This window comes from Bos indicus, chromosome 24 (assembly GCF_029378745.1).
Source record: "Bos indicus isolate NIAB-ARS_2022 breed Sahiwal x Tharparkar chromosome 24, NIAB-ARS_B.indTharparkar_mat_pri_1.0, whole genome shotgun sequence".
NCBI lineage: Eukaryota > Metazoa > Chordata > Mammalia > Artiodactyla > Bovidae > Bos > Bos indicus.
The window spans coordinates 50,787,323-50,803,009 of NC_091783.1; the positions used below are offsets into that span (position 1 = coordinate 50,787,323).

At 38.7% G+C, this 15,687-nt stretch overlaps 1 protein-coding gene across 2 annotated transcripts in view; it reads left to right on the forward strand.

Moving 5' to 3' along the window:
* The window catches only part of ME2 (malic enzyme 2), a 57,430-nt gene that overhangs the window by 31,106 nt on the left and 10,637 nt on the right, over positions 1 to 15,687 (forward strand). For both annotated transcript variants that reach the window (XM_019986706.2, XM_070779083.1), the window contains 2 exons: positions 2,145 to 2,287; positions 10,879 to 10,981. In XM_019986706.2, the coding sequence (XP_019842265.2) occupies positions 2,145 to 2,287; positions 10,879 to 10,981 (246 nt within the window). The remainder of the gene's footprint in view (positions 1 to 2,144; positions 2,288 to 10,878; positions 10,982 to 15,687) is intronic.

The window sequence follows — 15,687 nt, forward strand, 5'->3', positions numbered from 1 at the left end:
TTAAAGGTTGTACTCCATTCATAGTTATTAAAAATGTTGGCTGTGTTCCCTGTGTTGTATGTGATAGCTTTTAGGTACAGTGTATACAGTTCTATTAACAGATGTTGCTTGTACTTTTAACTTCTAGAAGCTGTGTGATTGCTCATGCTTTGCTTTTAGAGTTGGTATGACTGGTGGGCTCAAAACCTGAAAAAGACCAAGGTTATTTGACAGACTGTACCAAGAAAATCCCTTGCAGAGTCAAAGATTTTCATTGACAACAAAGCTGAAAGCTTTTGGTATGTTTTAAGAGTCAGGCATTTAATAGCTGTCATCAGACTGTGTAACATAGCATTAACAGAAAATGTAAAGAGTATTTAAAAGAGGGACTATTTCATTTCCTATACAGCTATAATAAGATTTGTATATATATATCATTTTATATATGTATCATATATATATATACATCATATATATATATACACACACATATATATATCATATATATACACACACACACACATATATATATGTATCATTTTTCTTATATTTTACCAATTTCTTGGAGGAGCCCTATGGAATTTTAAATAGTAAACTGTTTTAAGTCACCAACAGTTTTTATGGTTAGGAAAAGGATATCTGTATTAGGTTCTTTACTAATTGAAACTCACAATTTTTTAGAGTGGGAAGTAATCTTTAAGATTGTGAGTGCATTTCTCTCAGAACTCAATTTTTTGTTGTTTAGTTGCTAAGTCATGTCCGATTCTTTTGTGACCCCCACAAGACTATAGCTCACCAGGCTCCTCTGTCTATAGGATTTCCCAGGCAAGAATACTGGGGTGGGTTGACTCAAGATGGAAACCTAAGAATCTGTCCATTGACTCCGGCCCTGGAGGATGAAGGAAATGAGAAAAAAAATGTTTCATTCTTTTAGAACTCATGGATTCCTAAGAATATGTCCACATACCCCATGTGACTACATGGGAAAACACTGAGTATACATTCCTTTTTCACATGAGGAAAACAAGCGCAGAGTTATTAAACAACTTGCCTGAGATGTTGTGAGTATCTCATATAGCCAGGAGTGACAGAGGAAGCACTAAAATTCTGGTCTCCAGATCAGTATTTCTCTTTATTACATGTCAGTTTATAAAATGGAATTTAAACTTTCTTTGACTGTTGAATGTAAGTCTTTTCATTGGATGAACTACGTAAGCGTTCAGCTGAGGCGTTCCTTGTCATCCCAGTTCCCACTCTGGGCTGAGTTCTTCTTTCAGCCATGCCTCTGTGCGCTGCACACTGAGCGCCCGGGACTGGTCTTCTGGTTTTCTCTTTACTCTGTTGTTTTCTCTCTCAACTCCTAAGCTGCCTGCATTATACTCACTTTTATATCCCAGTGACCTACATACAGTGTCTGAGACATTGTCAGAGCTTACTAAAAGTTCATTAAACTGATCTCTATCAAGAAAGTGGATGACTATAGTCAAGAAGATCTTTTTTTCCCTTCTAAACTCCTATTATTTTATAATGAGTACCACAGAGTATAACAAGTTAACATTTAGAGATGCAACTTTTTCATTTAAAAAAGAATTTTAATTGTGGTAAAATATATATAACTTAAAATTTGCCATCATACCCATTTAAAAGTATACAATGAGGTAGTGTTAAATGCATTCACATTGTACAGCCAGTTTGCGGAACTCTTCACCTTTTAAAACTGAAGCTCTGTGCTTATTAGACAACAATTACATGATGGAAGTAGTCTTTTTTTTCTTTTCCCTGTTGCACCATGTAGCATGCAGAATCTTAGTTCCCTGACCAGGGATCAAACCTGTGCCCTCTGCATTTGGGAGCATAGAATCCTAACCACTGGACTGTCAGGGAATTCCCTGGAGGTTGTCTTATACTCTTTTTTTTTTTTTTGCTCACAATTTACTATGTCTGGGGTAGATAATAAATATTTAAGTAGAAATTTTAGTGTTTTTATTGTTTCTCTTTTCAGATGTAAGATTGGAATTATCTTAGCAATGCAAAATTGTATCTTTGTAATGGGAGTTTACCTGTGCTTTTGTTATGTTAAACCTATTGTAGAAATGCTGTTGATGGGAATGCTGTATTTTACTTGTAATGAAGTTGCTTTTTTTTCCCCCCTTTATTTATGATAGGAGTTGCAGGAGCTGGCCGACTTTTCACTCCTGGTGTAATCAAAGCAATGGCTGAAATCAATGAAAGGCCTATAATATTTGCATTAAGTAATCCTACGGCACAGGCTGAGTGCACAGCTGAAGAAGCATACACGCTTACAGAGGTATTAATAACAATATGAAATGGTTATGTCTATTATTTTCCCTCTATTAAGGAGAGTTTAAATTTTAGTTCTTTTGAATTCTTTGCCACTGCCACTGGTTTATATTCCAGTTATAAATATCTGCTTATATACCATTGGAACAGTTGGATTTTCCCCTCCTATTCCACAGGGATATAGTTGTAATCTCCACAATGTAATCCCTTTCTGTATTGTTCTTGCAAGTGACCTTTAAGAGGCTCTAGGAAGTAGGTTTTTTCTTTTTAATTTGGGTACAATATTGTGTTAGTTTCAAGTATACAGCAAAGTGATTTGGGTTTGTTTTTTTTTTCTTTTTTCAGTTTTTTGTATTCTTTTCCATTTTAGGTTTTTACAAGATATCAAATGTAGTTCCCTTTGCTATACAGTAAATCCTTACTGTTCAGGAAGTGATTTTTAAAACCTTGTTTAACAGTGATATATAGCAGTAATTATTGAGACATGGCCTTAAGAATAATTCATATGTCTTAATTTTTAGTGTTCTATCTCTATTAAAAGTTGTTTTATTATGGAAAATTTGAGGTATATACAAAAGTAGAAAGAATGATACAATTTAACTCCCGTGTACCAATGTTTTTGTTATTTAGTTGCTAAGTCATATCTAAATCCTTTGTGACCCCATGAACTGTAGACAGCCAGGCTCCTCTGTCCATGGGATTTTCCAGGCAAGAATACTGGAGTGGGTTCCCTTCTCCAGGGGATCTTCCCGACCCAGGGATTGAACCCAGGTCTCCTGCATTGTAGGTGGATTCTTTACCAGTGAACCACTGGGGAATCCCATCATGTACCAATATTCAGCTTCAGAAGTGGTCAGCTTATTGCCAGTCTTGTTTCTTTGACATCCTACTCACCTTAGATTAGGAAGCCAGACTCAGGTGTATCATTTTATTATTAATATTACAGTATATCTCTCAAAAGTTAAGAATTCTTTTAAAAATATAATCACAGTATCATCATCACACCTCACAGGTTTTTTTATTTATTTATTTTTAATTGTGATTATTTCTTTATTTTTGGTTGTGTTGGGTCTTCATTGCAGCTCATTGGCTTTCTCTGGTTGTGGCAATTGGGAGCTACTTGCGGTGTGCGGGCTTCTCATTGCTGTGGCCTCTCTCGTGGAGCACAGGCTCTAGGTGCATGGCCTATCACACTTCACAGTTTTAACAATTTTTGAATGTTTATTTGATGCTTTTGTATAGCTCTTGGTTCTCTACTAAAATTTTGTCTTGGCATTTAATTTCTTGAATACATGAATTATAATTAAAGTAAGTATCTGATAGTAACAAATATCTTGCTATCAATCCATTTCATTATGTGTTTTGTTTTCTTCTTGGTTATCCAGTTCTTGTCTTCGTAAGCCGACTTTTGCTTTTCACTTCTTTGTTGACTGCTAGGTAGTGCAGATAAAGAACTGTAGCAATAATTTGAGGCTCAAGATGAAGTTAGCTTCCTCCACGGCGACTTTACCTATCCTTCTGGAGACTGGGGTGGTGGTGGTTGGTGGTTTAGTCACTAAGTCATGTCCGGTTCTTTGTGACCCCCTGGGCTGTGGCCTACCAGGCTCCTCTGTCCAGGGGATTCTCCAGGCAAGAGTAGTGGAGTGGGTAGCCATTTCCTTCTCCAGGAGATCTTCCTGAACCAGGAAGTGAACATGTTTCTCCTGTGTCTCCTGCTTGGCAGGCAGATTCTTTACCACCAAGTCACTTGGGAAGCCCTCTTTCTGGGGTAATCCCCCGTAAGTTCATCAGGATGTAGTCCATGAGAGGCCTCATCTGTGTTCACAGTTAACCTTTTCTCTGGAGTATAAGTCAAAAACCCTGGAGTATTTATTGGCACCTCACCCCTACCCCTAGTGGTCTATAAACTACCTTTTTTCCATCATCATGGGACTCGTGACACTTTTGCTGTTCAGGCTCTCAGCCACAGATTTTCCTTTTGAAATCACTCACCTGAAGGAGGAGAGCTTCAAATGCTGAGTTCGAATGTCTTGTTCTCCTCATTTTTTGAATCTTGACCATCTCTACCTCCAAGCCCTCCCTATCTAGGTTGCACTCCTATTTCCTTGAAACACATGTTTAATATATTTTATAGAGTTTTTCTCACTGTTACCAAAGGGAGAATTGGTGTGAAGCAACCTAGAAGACTATTCGCAAAGTAGAACTCTGTCTCAGAACTTTCCGAACTTCATATTCATGCTTTTGATATATTTAGCATTATATTTCTCGTTGTTATAAATTTTATTTTGACACATATATTCTCTCAAAATTCCTTCTGAGTCTATATTGCCATTTTGGTTCAGTTCAGTTCATTTCCTCAGTTCAGTTCACTTCAGTCGCTCAGTCATGTCCGACTCTTTGCAACCCCATGAATCGCAGCACACCAGGCCTCCCTGTCCATCACCAACTCCCGGAGTTCACTCAGACTCATGTCCATCGAGTCAGTGATGCCATCCAGCCATCTCTTCCTCTGTTGTTCCCTTCTCCTCCTGCCCCCAATCCCCCCAATCCCTCCCAGCATCAGAGTCTTTTCCAATGAGTCAACTCTTCGCATGAGGTGGCCAAAGTACTGGAGTTTCAGCTTTAGCATCATTCCTTCCAAAGAAATGCCAGGGCTGATCTCCTTCAGAATGGACTGGTTGGATCTCCTTGCAGTCCAAGGGACTCTCAAGAGTCTTCAACACCACAGTTCAAAAGCATCAATTCTTTGGCACTCGGCTTTCTTCACAGTCCAACTCTCACATCCATACATGACCACTGGTTTGCTCAGTCATGCCCAACTTTTTGTGACCCCATGGACTGCAGTATGCCAGGCTTCCCTGTCCATCACCAACTCCCGGAGTTTACCCAAACTCACGTCCATCAAGTGATGGACATTCAACCGTCTTATCCTCTGTCGTCTCCTTCTCCTCCTGCCTTCAATCTTTCCCAGTATCAGGGTCTTTTCCAATGAGTCAGCTCTTTGCATCAGGTGGCCAAAGTATTGGAGTTTCAGCTTCAGCATCAGTCCTTCGAATGAACACCCAGGACTGATCTCCTTTAGGATGGACTGGTTGGATCTCCTTGTAGTCCAAGGGACTCTCAAGAGTCTTCTCCAACACCACAATTCAAAAGCATCACTTTTTTGGCGTTCAGCTTTCTTTATAGTCCAACTCTCACATCTATACATGACTACTGGAAAAACCATAGCCTTGACTAGACGGACGTTTGTTGGCAAAGTAATGTCTCTGCTTTTTCTAGATTGGTCGTAACTTTTCTTCCAAGGAGCAAGCGTCTTTTAATTTCATGGCTCCATTCACCATCTGCAGTGATTTTGGAGCCCCCAAAAATGAAGCCTGTCACTGTTTCCATTGTTTCCTCATCTATTTGCCATGAAGTGATGGGACCAGATGCCATGATCTTAGTTTTTTGAATGTTGAGTTTTAAGCCAGCTTTTTACTCTCCTGTTTCACTTTAATCAAAACTAAAGGTTATCATCCCCCAAATTATCAATTAGTCTTATACAATGCCTGTTTGGTACGTATACTACATGTATTATGGGCCTTGGCATTTCCAAAATATAAAAAACTTAAATGTTTTGGGCGTATCAGTAGAAGACTGTTCAAACATTTAAGAATTTTATTTTTTAAGATGTACACTGAATGAGTGACAACTCCCCAAAGAGACTGGTTTGGTATACTCTATTCCGTTAGTTCTCAGTTGCAAATTTTTATATAAATTTTGCCTTAGTGTTACATAAAATAATGATATATATATTTGTCAATTCAGTTCAGTCACTCAGTCATGTCCGACTCTTTGCGACCCCATGAATCGCAGCATGCCAGGCCTCCCTGTCCATCACCAACTCCCGGAGTTCACCCAGATTCAACGTCCATCAAGTCAGTGATGCCATCCAGCCATCTCATCCTCTGTCGTCCCCTTCTCCTCCTGCCCCCAATCCCTCCCAGCACCAGAGTCTTTTCCAGTCAGTCAACTCTTCACATGAGGTGGCCAAAGTACTGGAGTTTCAGCTTTAGCATCATTCCTTCTAAAGAAACCCCAGGGCTGATCTCCTTCAGAATGGACTGGTTGGATCTCCTTGCAGTCCAAGGGACTCTCAAGAGTCTTCTCCAACACCACAGTTCAAAAGCATCAATTATTCAGCGCTCAGCCTTCTTCACAGTCCAGCTCTCACATCCGTACATGACCACAGGAAAAACCATAGCCTTGACTAGACGGACCTTTGTTGGCAAAGTAATGTCTCTGCTTTTTAATATGCTGTCTAAGTTGGTAATAACTTTCCTTCCAAGGAGTAAGCGTCTTTTAATTTCATGGCTTGCAGTCACCATCTGCAGTGATTTTGGAGCCCAGAAAAATAAAGTCTGACACTGTTTCCACTGTTTCCCCATCTATTTCCCATGAAGTGATGGGACCAGATGCCATGATTTTCGTTTTCTGAATGTTGAGCTTTAAGCCAGCTTTTTCACTCTCCACTTTCACTTTCATCAAGAGGCTTTTTAGTTCCTCTTCACTTTCTGCCATAAGGGTGGTGTCATCTGCATATCTGAGGTTATTGATTCCAGCTTGTGTTTATTCCAGTCCAGCGTTTCTCATGATGTACTCTGCATATAAGTTAAATAACAGGATGACAATATACAGCCTTGACGTACTCTTTTTCCTATTTGGAACCAGTCTGTTGTTCCATGTCCAGTTCTAACTGTTGCTTCCTGACCTGCATACAAATTTCTCAAGAGGCAGATCAGGTGGTCTGGTATTCCCATCTCTTTCAGAATTTTCTACAGTTTATTGTGATCCACATAGTCAAAGGCTTTGGCATAGTCAATAAAGCAGAAATAGATGTTTTTCTGGAACTCTCTTGCTTTTTCCATGATCCAGCGGATGTTGGCAATTTGATCTCTGATTCCTCTGCCCTTTCTAAAACCAGCTTGAACATCAGGAAGTTCACGGTTCACATATTGCTGAAGCCTGGCTTGGAGAATTTTGAGCATTACTTTACTAGCGTGTGAGATGAGTGCAATTGTGCAGTCGTTTGAGCATTCTTTGGCATTGCCTTTCTTTGGGATTGGAATGAAAACTGACCTTTTCCAGTCCTGTGGCCACTGCTGAGTTTTCCAAATTTGCTGGCATATTGAGTGCAGCACTTTCACAGCATCATCTTTCAGGATTTGGAATAGCTCAACTGGAATTCCATCACCTCCACTAGCTTTGTTCATAGTGATGCTTTCTAAGGCCCACTTGACTTCACATTCCAGGGTGTCTGGCTGTAGGTCAGTGATCACACCATCGTGATTATCTGGGTCATGAAGATCTTTTTTGTATAGTTCTTCTGTGTATTCTTGCCACCTCTTCTTAATATCTTCTGCTTCTGTTAGGTCCATACCATTTCTGTCCTTTATTGAGCCCATCTTTGCATGAAATGTTCTCTTGGTATCTCTAATTTTCTTGAAGAGATCTCTAGTCTTTCCCATTCTGTTGTTTTCCTCTATTTCTTTGCATTGATCGCTCAAGAAGGCTTTCTTATCTCTTCTTGCTGTTCTTTGGAACTCTGCATTCAGATGCGTATATCTTTCCTTTTCTCCTTTGCTTTTTGCTTCTCTTCTTTTCACAGCTATTTGTAAGGCCTCCCTAGACAGCCATTTTGCTTTTTTGCATTTCTTTTCCATGGGGATGGTCTTGATCCCTGTCTCCTGTACAGTGTCACAAACCTCGTTCCATAGTTCATCAGGCACTCTATCTATCAGATCTAGGCCCTTAAATCTATTTCTCACTTCCACTGTATAATCATAAGGGATTTGATTTAGGTCATACCTGAATGGTCTAGTGGTTTTCCCTACTTTCTTCAATTTAAGTCTGAATTTGGCAATAAGGAGTTCATAATGTGAGCCACAGTCAGCTCCTGGTCTTGTTTTTGCTGACTGTATAGAGCTTCTCCATCTTTGGCTGCAAAGATGTTTTTTTTTGTTTTTGGTGGAGGGATGTTTTGGTGTTACTCTCACTCCCTCTGCTGCTGAGTGAGAAAAATTCTTAAAAAATTTTTTTTCATATTTTATTGGTCAGTTAGTTGCTCCTACAACAAAGAACTTCTACTGAACATGGACTTCAGAATGAGACTTCTGTTAATAAGTTCTTGCCACTATAGGTTGATTATGAAAGAAGAATTTTAAAAGGATGGCCTGGAGAAGATGAACTACAGTTGAATCTTGCCATTCTAGAGAAGATGCCCAAGATCTTTCTAAATCTCCAAATTTACTGATGCCATGAGGACATAACATTTTCCCCATGAAGAGCTATATTGTATAGCCCACTTAATAAATCTATTAAAATTAATGGTGGCACAAAGATAACCTATATTACACACATTGTGGTAACACACATGGCATTAGCCATGAACTAACCCTTAATCTGGCTTCCCTGTGGCTCAGCTGGTAAAGGATCCACCTGCAATGTGGGAGACCTGGGTTCCATCACTGGGTTAGGAAGATGCCCTGGAGAAGGGAAAAGCTACCCACTCCAGTATTCTGGCCTGGAGAATTCCATGGACTGTATAGTCCATGGGGTCACAAAGAGTCAGACACGACTGAGCGACTTTCACTTTCACAACGTAAATCTTCAAAGAAAAAATTTTTTGTCACAAATAAAGCTGTACTTAGAACAGGTAGAGAATGGGACTGGCTACAGCTGTCTGGATTTGTAAGTCCAAGACAGTCACCTGGGCCCACCACTGGCGCAGTTGACTTGTTTCTGTACCTAAACCTAAGATCATTTTGAAACTGCAAGTATGTCTTGTAAAAGTAATAATTACTATACATAGTAGATCTTCAGAGTGTCCAAAGGGTCAAATTCTTGAGTACTAAATCCACTAGGGTCTACTGTCTTTCAAAGGACACTCACTCTTGGTATAATACACATGTTTGCATGTGCTCGTGCTCAGTCATGTCCGACTCTTTGCAACTCCGTGGACTGTAGCCCACTAGGCCCCTCTGTCCATGGAATTTCCCAGGCAAGAATAGTGGAATGGGTTGCCATTCCCTCCTCCAGGGAAATCGTCCCAACCCAGGGGTTCACCCCACGTCTCTTGCACCTCTTGCATTGGCAGGTGGATTCTTTACCACTGTGCCACCTGGGAAGCCCAGTGCACATCTTTTGATGTAGGGAGAAGCAGACAAAGCATTATCTAAACACTTAACATATTGTGGACTTCCCTGGTGGCTCAGTCGGTAAAGCATCTGCGTACAATATGGGAGACCCGGGTTCGATCCCTGGATCGGGAAGATTCCTTGGAGAAGGAAATGGCAACCCACTCCAGTATTCTTGCCTGGAAAATCCCATGGACAGAGGAGCCTGGTAGGCTATAGTCCATGAGGTCACAAAGAGTTGGACATGACTGAACAACTTCACTTTCACTTTTAATGTATTACATGACATTTCAGAGCACAGTACTAAAATTGATGGATACAACAATTTTGGAGACTTCCTTTTCTTTAGAAGACAACATGCCATATATTTTTGGAGTGACTGGTTACACCATATGCCTTTTTTATAAACTGGGGGCATTGTAGCATAATAGAAAAACCATGCGTTTTAGAGTTATGAAAACCTAGGTTCAAGGTTAATGGCTACAGTTGTGATACGTGACTTTTTACAAAGTATTTGGAAATATTTAAGCCTTAGCTTTCTGAGATTTTTAAAAAAATACATATTAGTGAAATGAGATGATAATCTTACAAGCCTTTTGTGTGGGTTAAATTAACTGAGTTAACACATATAACGGAGAAGGCAATGGCAACCCCCTCCAGTACTCTTGCCTGGAAAATCCTATGGATGGAGGAGCCTGGTAGGCTGCAGTCCACTGGGTCGCTAGGAGTCGGACATGACTGAGCGACTTCACTTTCACTTCTCACTTCCATGCACTGGAGAAGGAAATAGCAACCCACTCCAGTGTTCTTGCTTGGAGAATCCCAGGGACGGGGGAGCCTGGTGGGCTGCCGTCTATGGGGTTGCACAGAATCGGACACGACTGAATCGACTTAGCAGCAGCAGCAGCAGCAGCAACACATATAAAGCACCTGGTACAGAGCCAAAAACAGCAGATGTGCAGTAAATGGTAGTGATATAATTTTTGATGTTCCCCCCTCATTCACAGATGTGTATAGTAGTCCTCATTTATTATTAGGGATGATATTTTCTTACCATCTACATTTTTAAAGTTTTAAAGGAAAGAGGAGTGTCAGGTTTTGAATTTATTAATGGACATTTTTCAACTTTATTTGAATGTATGCTGTGCATATAACAAACCTCATTCTAATAAGGATTTTAATAAAAGGATGGGGAACACATGTATACCTGTGGCAGATTCATTTCGATAAATGGCAAAACTAATACAATATTTTAAAGTTTAAAAATAAAATAAAATTTAAAAAAATTAAAAAAAAATAAAGTAAATTGTGCCTTTTGCAGGTAATATGTTGATCTACTACAGATTTTAATTTTGTTTTCATTCACCTTAATTGTCTAGTCTACATAAAGTGACAAAATTGAGATTATTTCATTTCTCAACAGGGAAGGTGTTTGTTTGCCAGTGGCAGTCCGTTTGAGCCAGTGAAACTCAGTGATGGGCAAGTCTTTACACCAGGCCAAGGAAACAATGTATATATTTTTCCAGGTAAGTGCCATCATTATGTTAGAGTACTCATTAGTTACAGTAAAATTCTTCTTGAAATTCTTTAGAAATTAATATTTGAAAAACAATAGTATTTACAGGATTTTGCTACAAATGTACAGGAAAAGTCAAGGAATTAAGCAAACCCGTTGTGCTCTATTTCCCCTGAAAATTTATTTAATCATACTGTTCATTAAATTTGTTTTTATTACAGAAATAAAATAGTACATGGTTCATAAAAATGCAAAAGGAACAGAATGTTAAAAAATTAATTAACTGTGTTTATCTCCCCTTGATACCTCCTTATCATACTTACAAGCTATAACCACTGTGGTTTCCTTTGAGTCTTTGTGATGGTTACCGTCATGACTGGCACACGTATCTCCCCTTACCTTGATTCTTCTAACTCTAGACTGATACATGTGAACTTCCAACTATGACATCTAAGTAACAGTCCACACATACCTCCTATTACCTTCCTTTGTCTCTACTCTCAATTTCTGTTACTACTTTTAGTTTTCCTAGTAGTCAGCTTTATCTCTACATAATGAACTTAAAAGAGCTTTTGTAAGCAATTTAATATAGTTTTATTAGCTTGCCACAGTGAAAAATGAAAAAAAAATCTGGTATTTAGCTTCCTTATCTCTTATTTCATCTCTCAGCTATAGTTAGTTAATATTTCTGTTGTAGAGAAATTCTTGAAATTTACACTGTATTTTGTTGTTTTCCATGTTTTGTCTTTGGATTGATTCTGAAATTAACTGATGATATGTTATTCATGTCTAAACAAGAGTGTGGTTTGATAAATACAGTAGAACATGCAATTCTATATCACAAAATTTTTGACATTCAGAGTCTTTTAAGTGTCAGGTGTAATGAATCCTCCTTTAATTTCTTGCTTGCTTGCTTCATTTCATCTAATCCTACCCCACAGTAAATCATTTCTGTGGTGGTTCTCTTGCCCATGTACACTATTCCTTTGCTGATGTTAGCCTGAGCTATTTAAATTCCACTTGGTTTTCTTTTAAATTCCTTTGTTGTTGTTCAGTTGCTAAGTTGTGTCCTACTCTTTTGTGATCCCATGGACTGTAGCCTACCAGGCTCCTCTATCCATGGAGTTTCCCAGACGAGAATACTGGAGTAGATTGCCATTTCCTTCCCTATGGAATACATCTTTGAATAAGTTTTTGTTTTTAATAAAGCGTGGATGAAAACTGAGTTTTTATGTATATGAAATGTCTTCATTTTTTTCTCTGTTGGTTGGGTGAAGATTTGCAGATTCAAAGTCTTCTTCTTTTTAGTTGTGCTGTGTGGCTAGCTGGGTCTTATTTCACTTCCCTGACCAGGGATCGAACCCAGGGCCCCAGCAGTGAGAGCACTGACTACTAACCACTGGACTACCAGGAAATTCCCTCAAAGTCATTTTGTCAGACCTTTGAAAACATTTCTCCATTCACTTTTAGTGGCCAGTGTTGCTGACAGAAAATCTGGTGTTGATGAGATTCTCATTCCATTGTACATACTAGTTTTGTGTCCCTGAAAATGTTTCAGTGTTCTGTTTCTCTTTAGGATTTCTGAAAGATTGGTAAAATGCATTCAGGTTTGGGCTTTATTTCCATTTATCATGCATGTCTGCAAGTGGGCCAATTTACTGTATCTTCTTTTCCAAAGGATTTTTTTCCCTGTTTTTATTTTCCCCCATTAATTTCCATCCATTATTTCTGTTTTTTCCTTATGGAACTTGGGTTAGACAACCATGGTCAAATCCCTCTGTTGTCCTTGACTTGTAAATTTTATTCATGTTTTTGCCTCTTATCTTTTTTGTTCTGTAATATTGGGGATTTCTGTGGTGTTCATTCATTCATCTGTATCTGTTTTGGTTTTTAGCACTTCTAGTATATGTTTTGTTTCAACAGTCTTCTTTCTTTTTATTATGGAAAATTTCAAGCATATACAAAAGTAGAGGGAAGAATGAAGTCCCGTGTTGCCTTCTCCCACCTTTTGGCAGTTATCAACTGGTAGCTGATATATTGGAGAAGGCAATGGCACCCCACTCCAGTACTCTTGCCTGGAAAATCCCATGGATGGAGGAGCCTGGTAGGCTGCAGTCCATGGGGTCGCTAAGAGTCGGACACAACTGAGCGACTTCACTTTCACTTTTCACTTTCATGTATTGGAGAAGGAAATGGCAACCCACTCCGGTGTTCTTGCCTGGAGAATCCCAGGGACGGGGAAGCCTGGTGGGCTGCTGTCTCTGGGGTCACAGAGAGTCAGAACGACTGAAGCGACTTAGCAGCAGCAGCTGATATATTTAATCTATATTCCCACCCATTCCACCTTCACTGGGTTATTTTAAAGCAAATCAGAGACATCATATAATTTCATTAATAAGTACTTCTGTATGTGTCACTAAAAAAGTGAAAACATTTTTTTACTTAAACATAACCATAGTACTGGAATCACATCAAAGAAAATAAATGATAATTGCTTAATATCATATCAACTCAGTAGGGTCAAATATTATTTTTTTTTATTCCCAGTAACCTTCTATTCATAGAATAACTCTTTAATGGCCACTTTTCTTTTTAAAGCTAGCAGTGTCCTTTCAGCTCTCTTCCTAGAGTTAGTAAGACTCTTTTAAATATTTCTTCCTTTGTGTTGTTTTATTTTCCAGCAGTTTCTGGTGATCCTTCATTTATTTGTTTTAATGAAAGAATCATGTATAGTAAAATAGTGGCTTGGCATAAGTTTCCTTTGTACTTGTGTCTTTTCCTTGTGGGCTCTCCCTGAGCAACCGCAGCCAGCTGTAAGACTTTATGACAGGTAGAGCTATAGCATGCAAAGGCTGGCATCAAGGCAGCATGTTGTTATAACTCTTGTTAAAATAAAGATTTGGGACCTGTGAATATCCTGGTGCTCTTTCCTCCTCTTCACCCATGTAGTTGTGATTGTCTTAGAGTTCCACTCTGCTTGTCTCTTGAGAGATAGCATCTGTAACAGAAATTCTCCCATCATTGACTATCTCTTTCTAGAACTTATAATGTTCAAAATCAGTCTGTCCCATCCGACATTATTTCTCTAGCATAAAGCCTTAAAAACATGAATACTTTTCTGTTGACTTACCAAAGCCATTTTTAATATTGCATTTGACCAATAGAGCACTTGACAGTTGATTACTTTTATATAACACTTCCCTGTCCAAACTTAGCAATAACAGTTATTAGGACTATAAATATAGACATAAAAAATGACTTGGTAGCAGAGGTTAAAATGGATTTAAAAACAAGATTGGCCAAAAGAATGTTCATGAAGCAAGTAAAAACTTCAGGCTCTGTTTGAATTGTGTGCTGTAATAGTTATAATTGGATGAACAACAGAAATAGAACCTGAAAAGGGACTGAGGTTTCCTAATGAGGAAAAAGTGGCCGAGAGGTAAAGCTGTGCTTCTCAGCGAGCGAGGACAAGAGTTGGAGTCTGGCGCCTGTGGAGGGTGGGCTGCTAGTGAACCATCTCCTCCTCTAGGCTGAAACCCTGAAGGACTGTACTTTGGAGTGTGGGGATAGTTTACCCTTGAAGTTACCTGTAAAACCTCAAGCGTTTGTTTTGGCCTGCCAGTGCCCAGAAGTGCTCAGCAGAAACAAAGAGAGATCTTCTCTGGTACAAGACAACAGTATCCTGCTCCTCAAGTTACTCTTACAAATAAATCTTCAAATTCAACCCCAGTTAAGAAGTAAACAAGAAATGAGGCACATGAAGAGACAAGACAAACATAAGCCAAAAGTAACAGATACAAGCCAAAAGTAACAGATACAATAACAAATAACCCTCTGGAACTCTAGATATCAGACAAATGCTCTGAAACAAATAACTTATGTTTGAGATAAAAGCATTCAGCCAAGTAACACTAAATTCTAGAATTGAAAAATACAATGTTAACTCAGTTAATGAGGCTTATAGAGATTAGACCAAAGAAAATTAATAAACTGGAAGATAGACCAGAAGAAACAATCAAGAGACAAAAAAAAGATATATTAATAATTATATTAACATATTAATTGAGGTACATTTAATTGAGGTCCAGAGGAAGCTGTGAGTAAGAATGAAGAAGAGGCAATATTTACAGGCTTCATGGCTGAGAATTTCTTAGACCTGACAAAGGACATCAATACACAATATTCAGGAAGCTCGGTGAAATCCACATCTAGGGACATCATCATGAGGCTTCAGAAAATGACAACAAAGAGAAGACTATGCATGCAGCCAGAACAAAAAGGTTTCCTTCAAAGGAACAATTGTTAGACCAACAACTGACTCCTCAACAGCAGCAAGATGTCAGAAGGCAGTGGAGTGATCTGTGTAAGTGGCTTTTACAAAATACTTGTTAAGCTTAACTCGTTACACAGTGTAAAGAACTTTCAAGAATGAAAACAATGAAGACTTTTTAGAAGGGGAAAAAAAAAAGTTTTCACCGTCTATCTGCAGACATGTAAAAATGTAGAGTAAATTCTAAAGAATATTCCTTAGACAAAGGAAATATAATTCCAGCTAGAAGTGCAGAGATGTAGGAAAGAATGAAGAGTAAAAAAGCTGTGATTATTTGAGTTAAACAAAAGGAATGTCATATATATAGGGGAAAGCAATAATGATATATGGGATTTTGAAAAATACATAGACAAAATACACAATAATAAGAGCTTATTGGTTACACA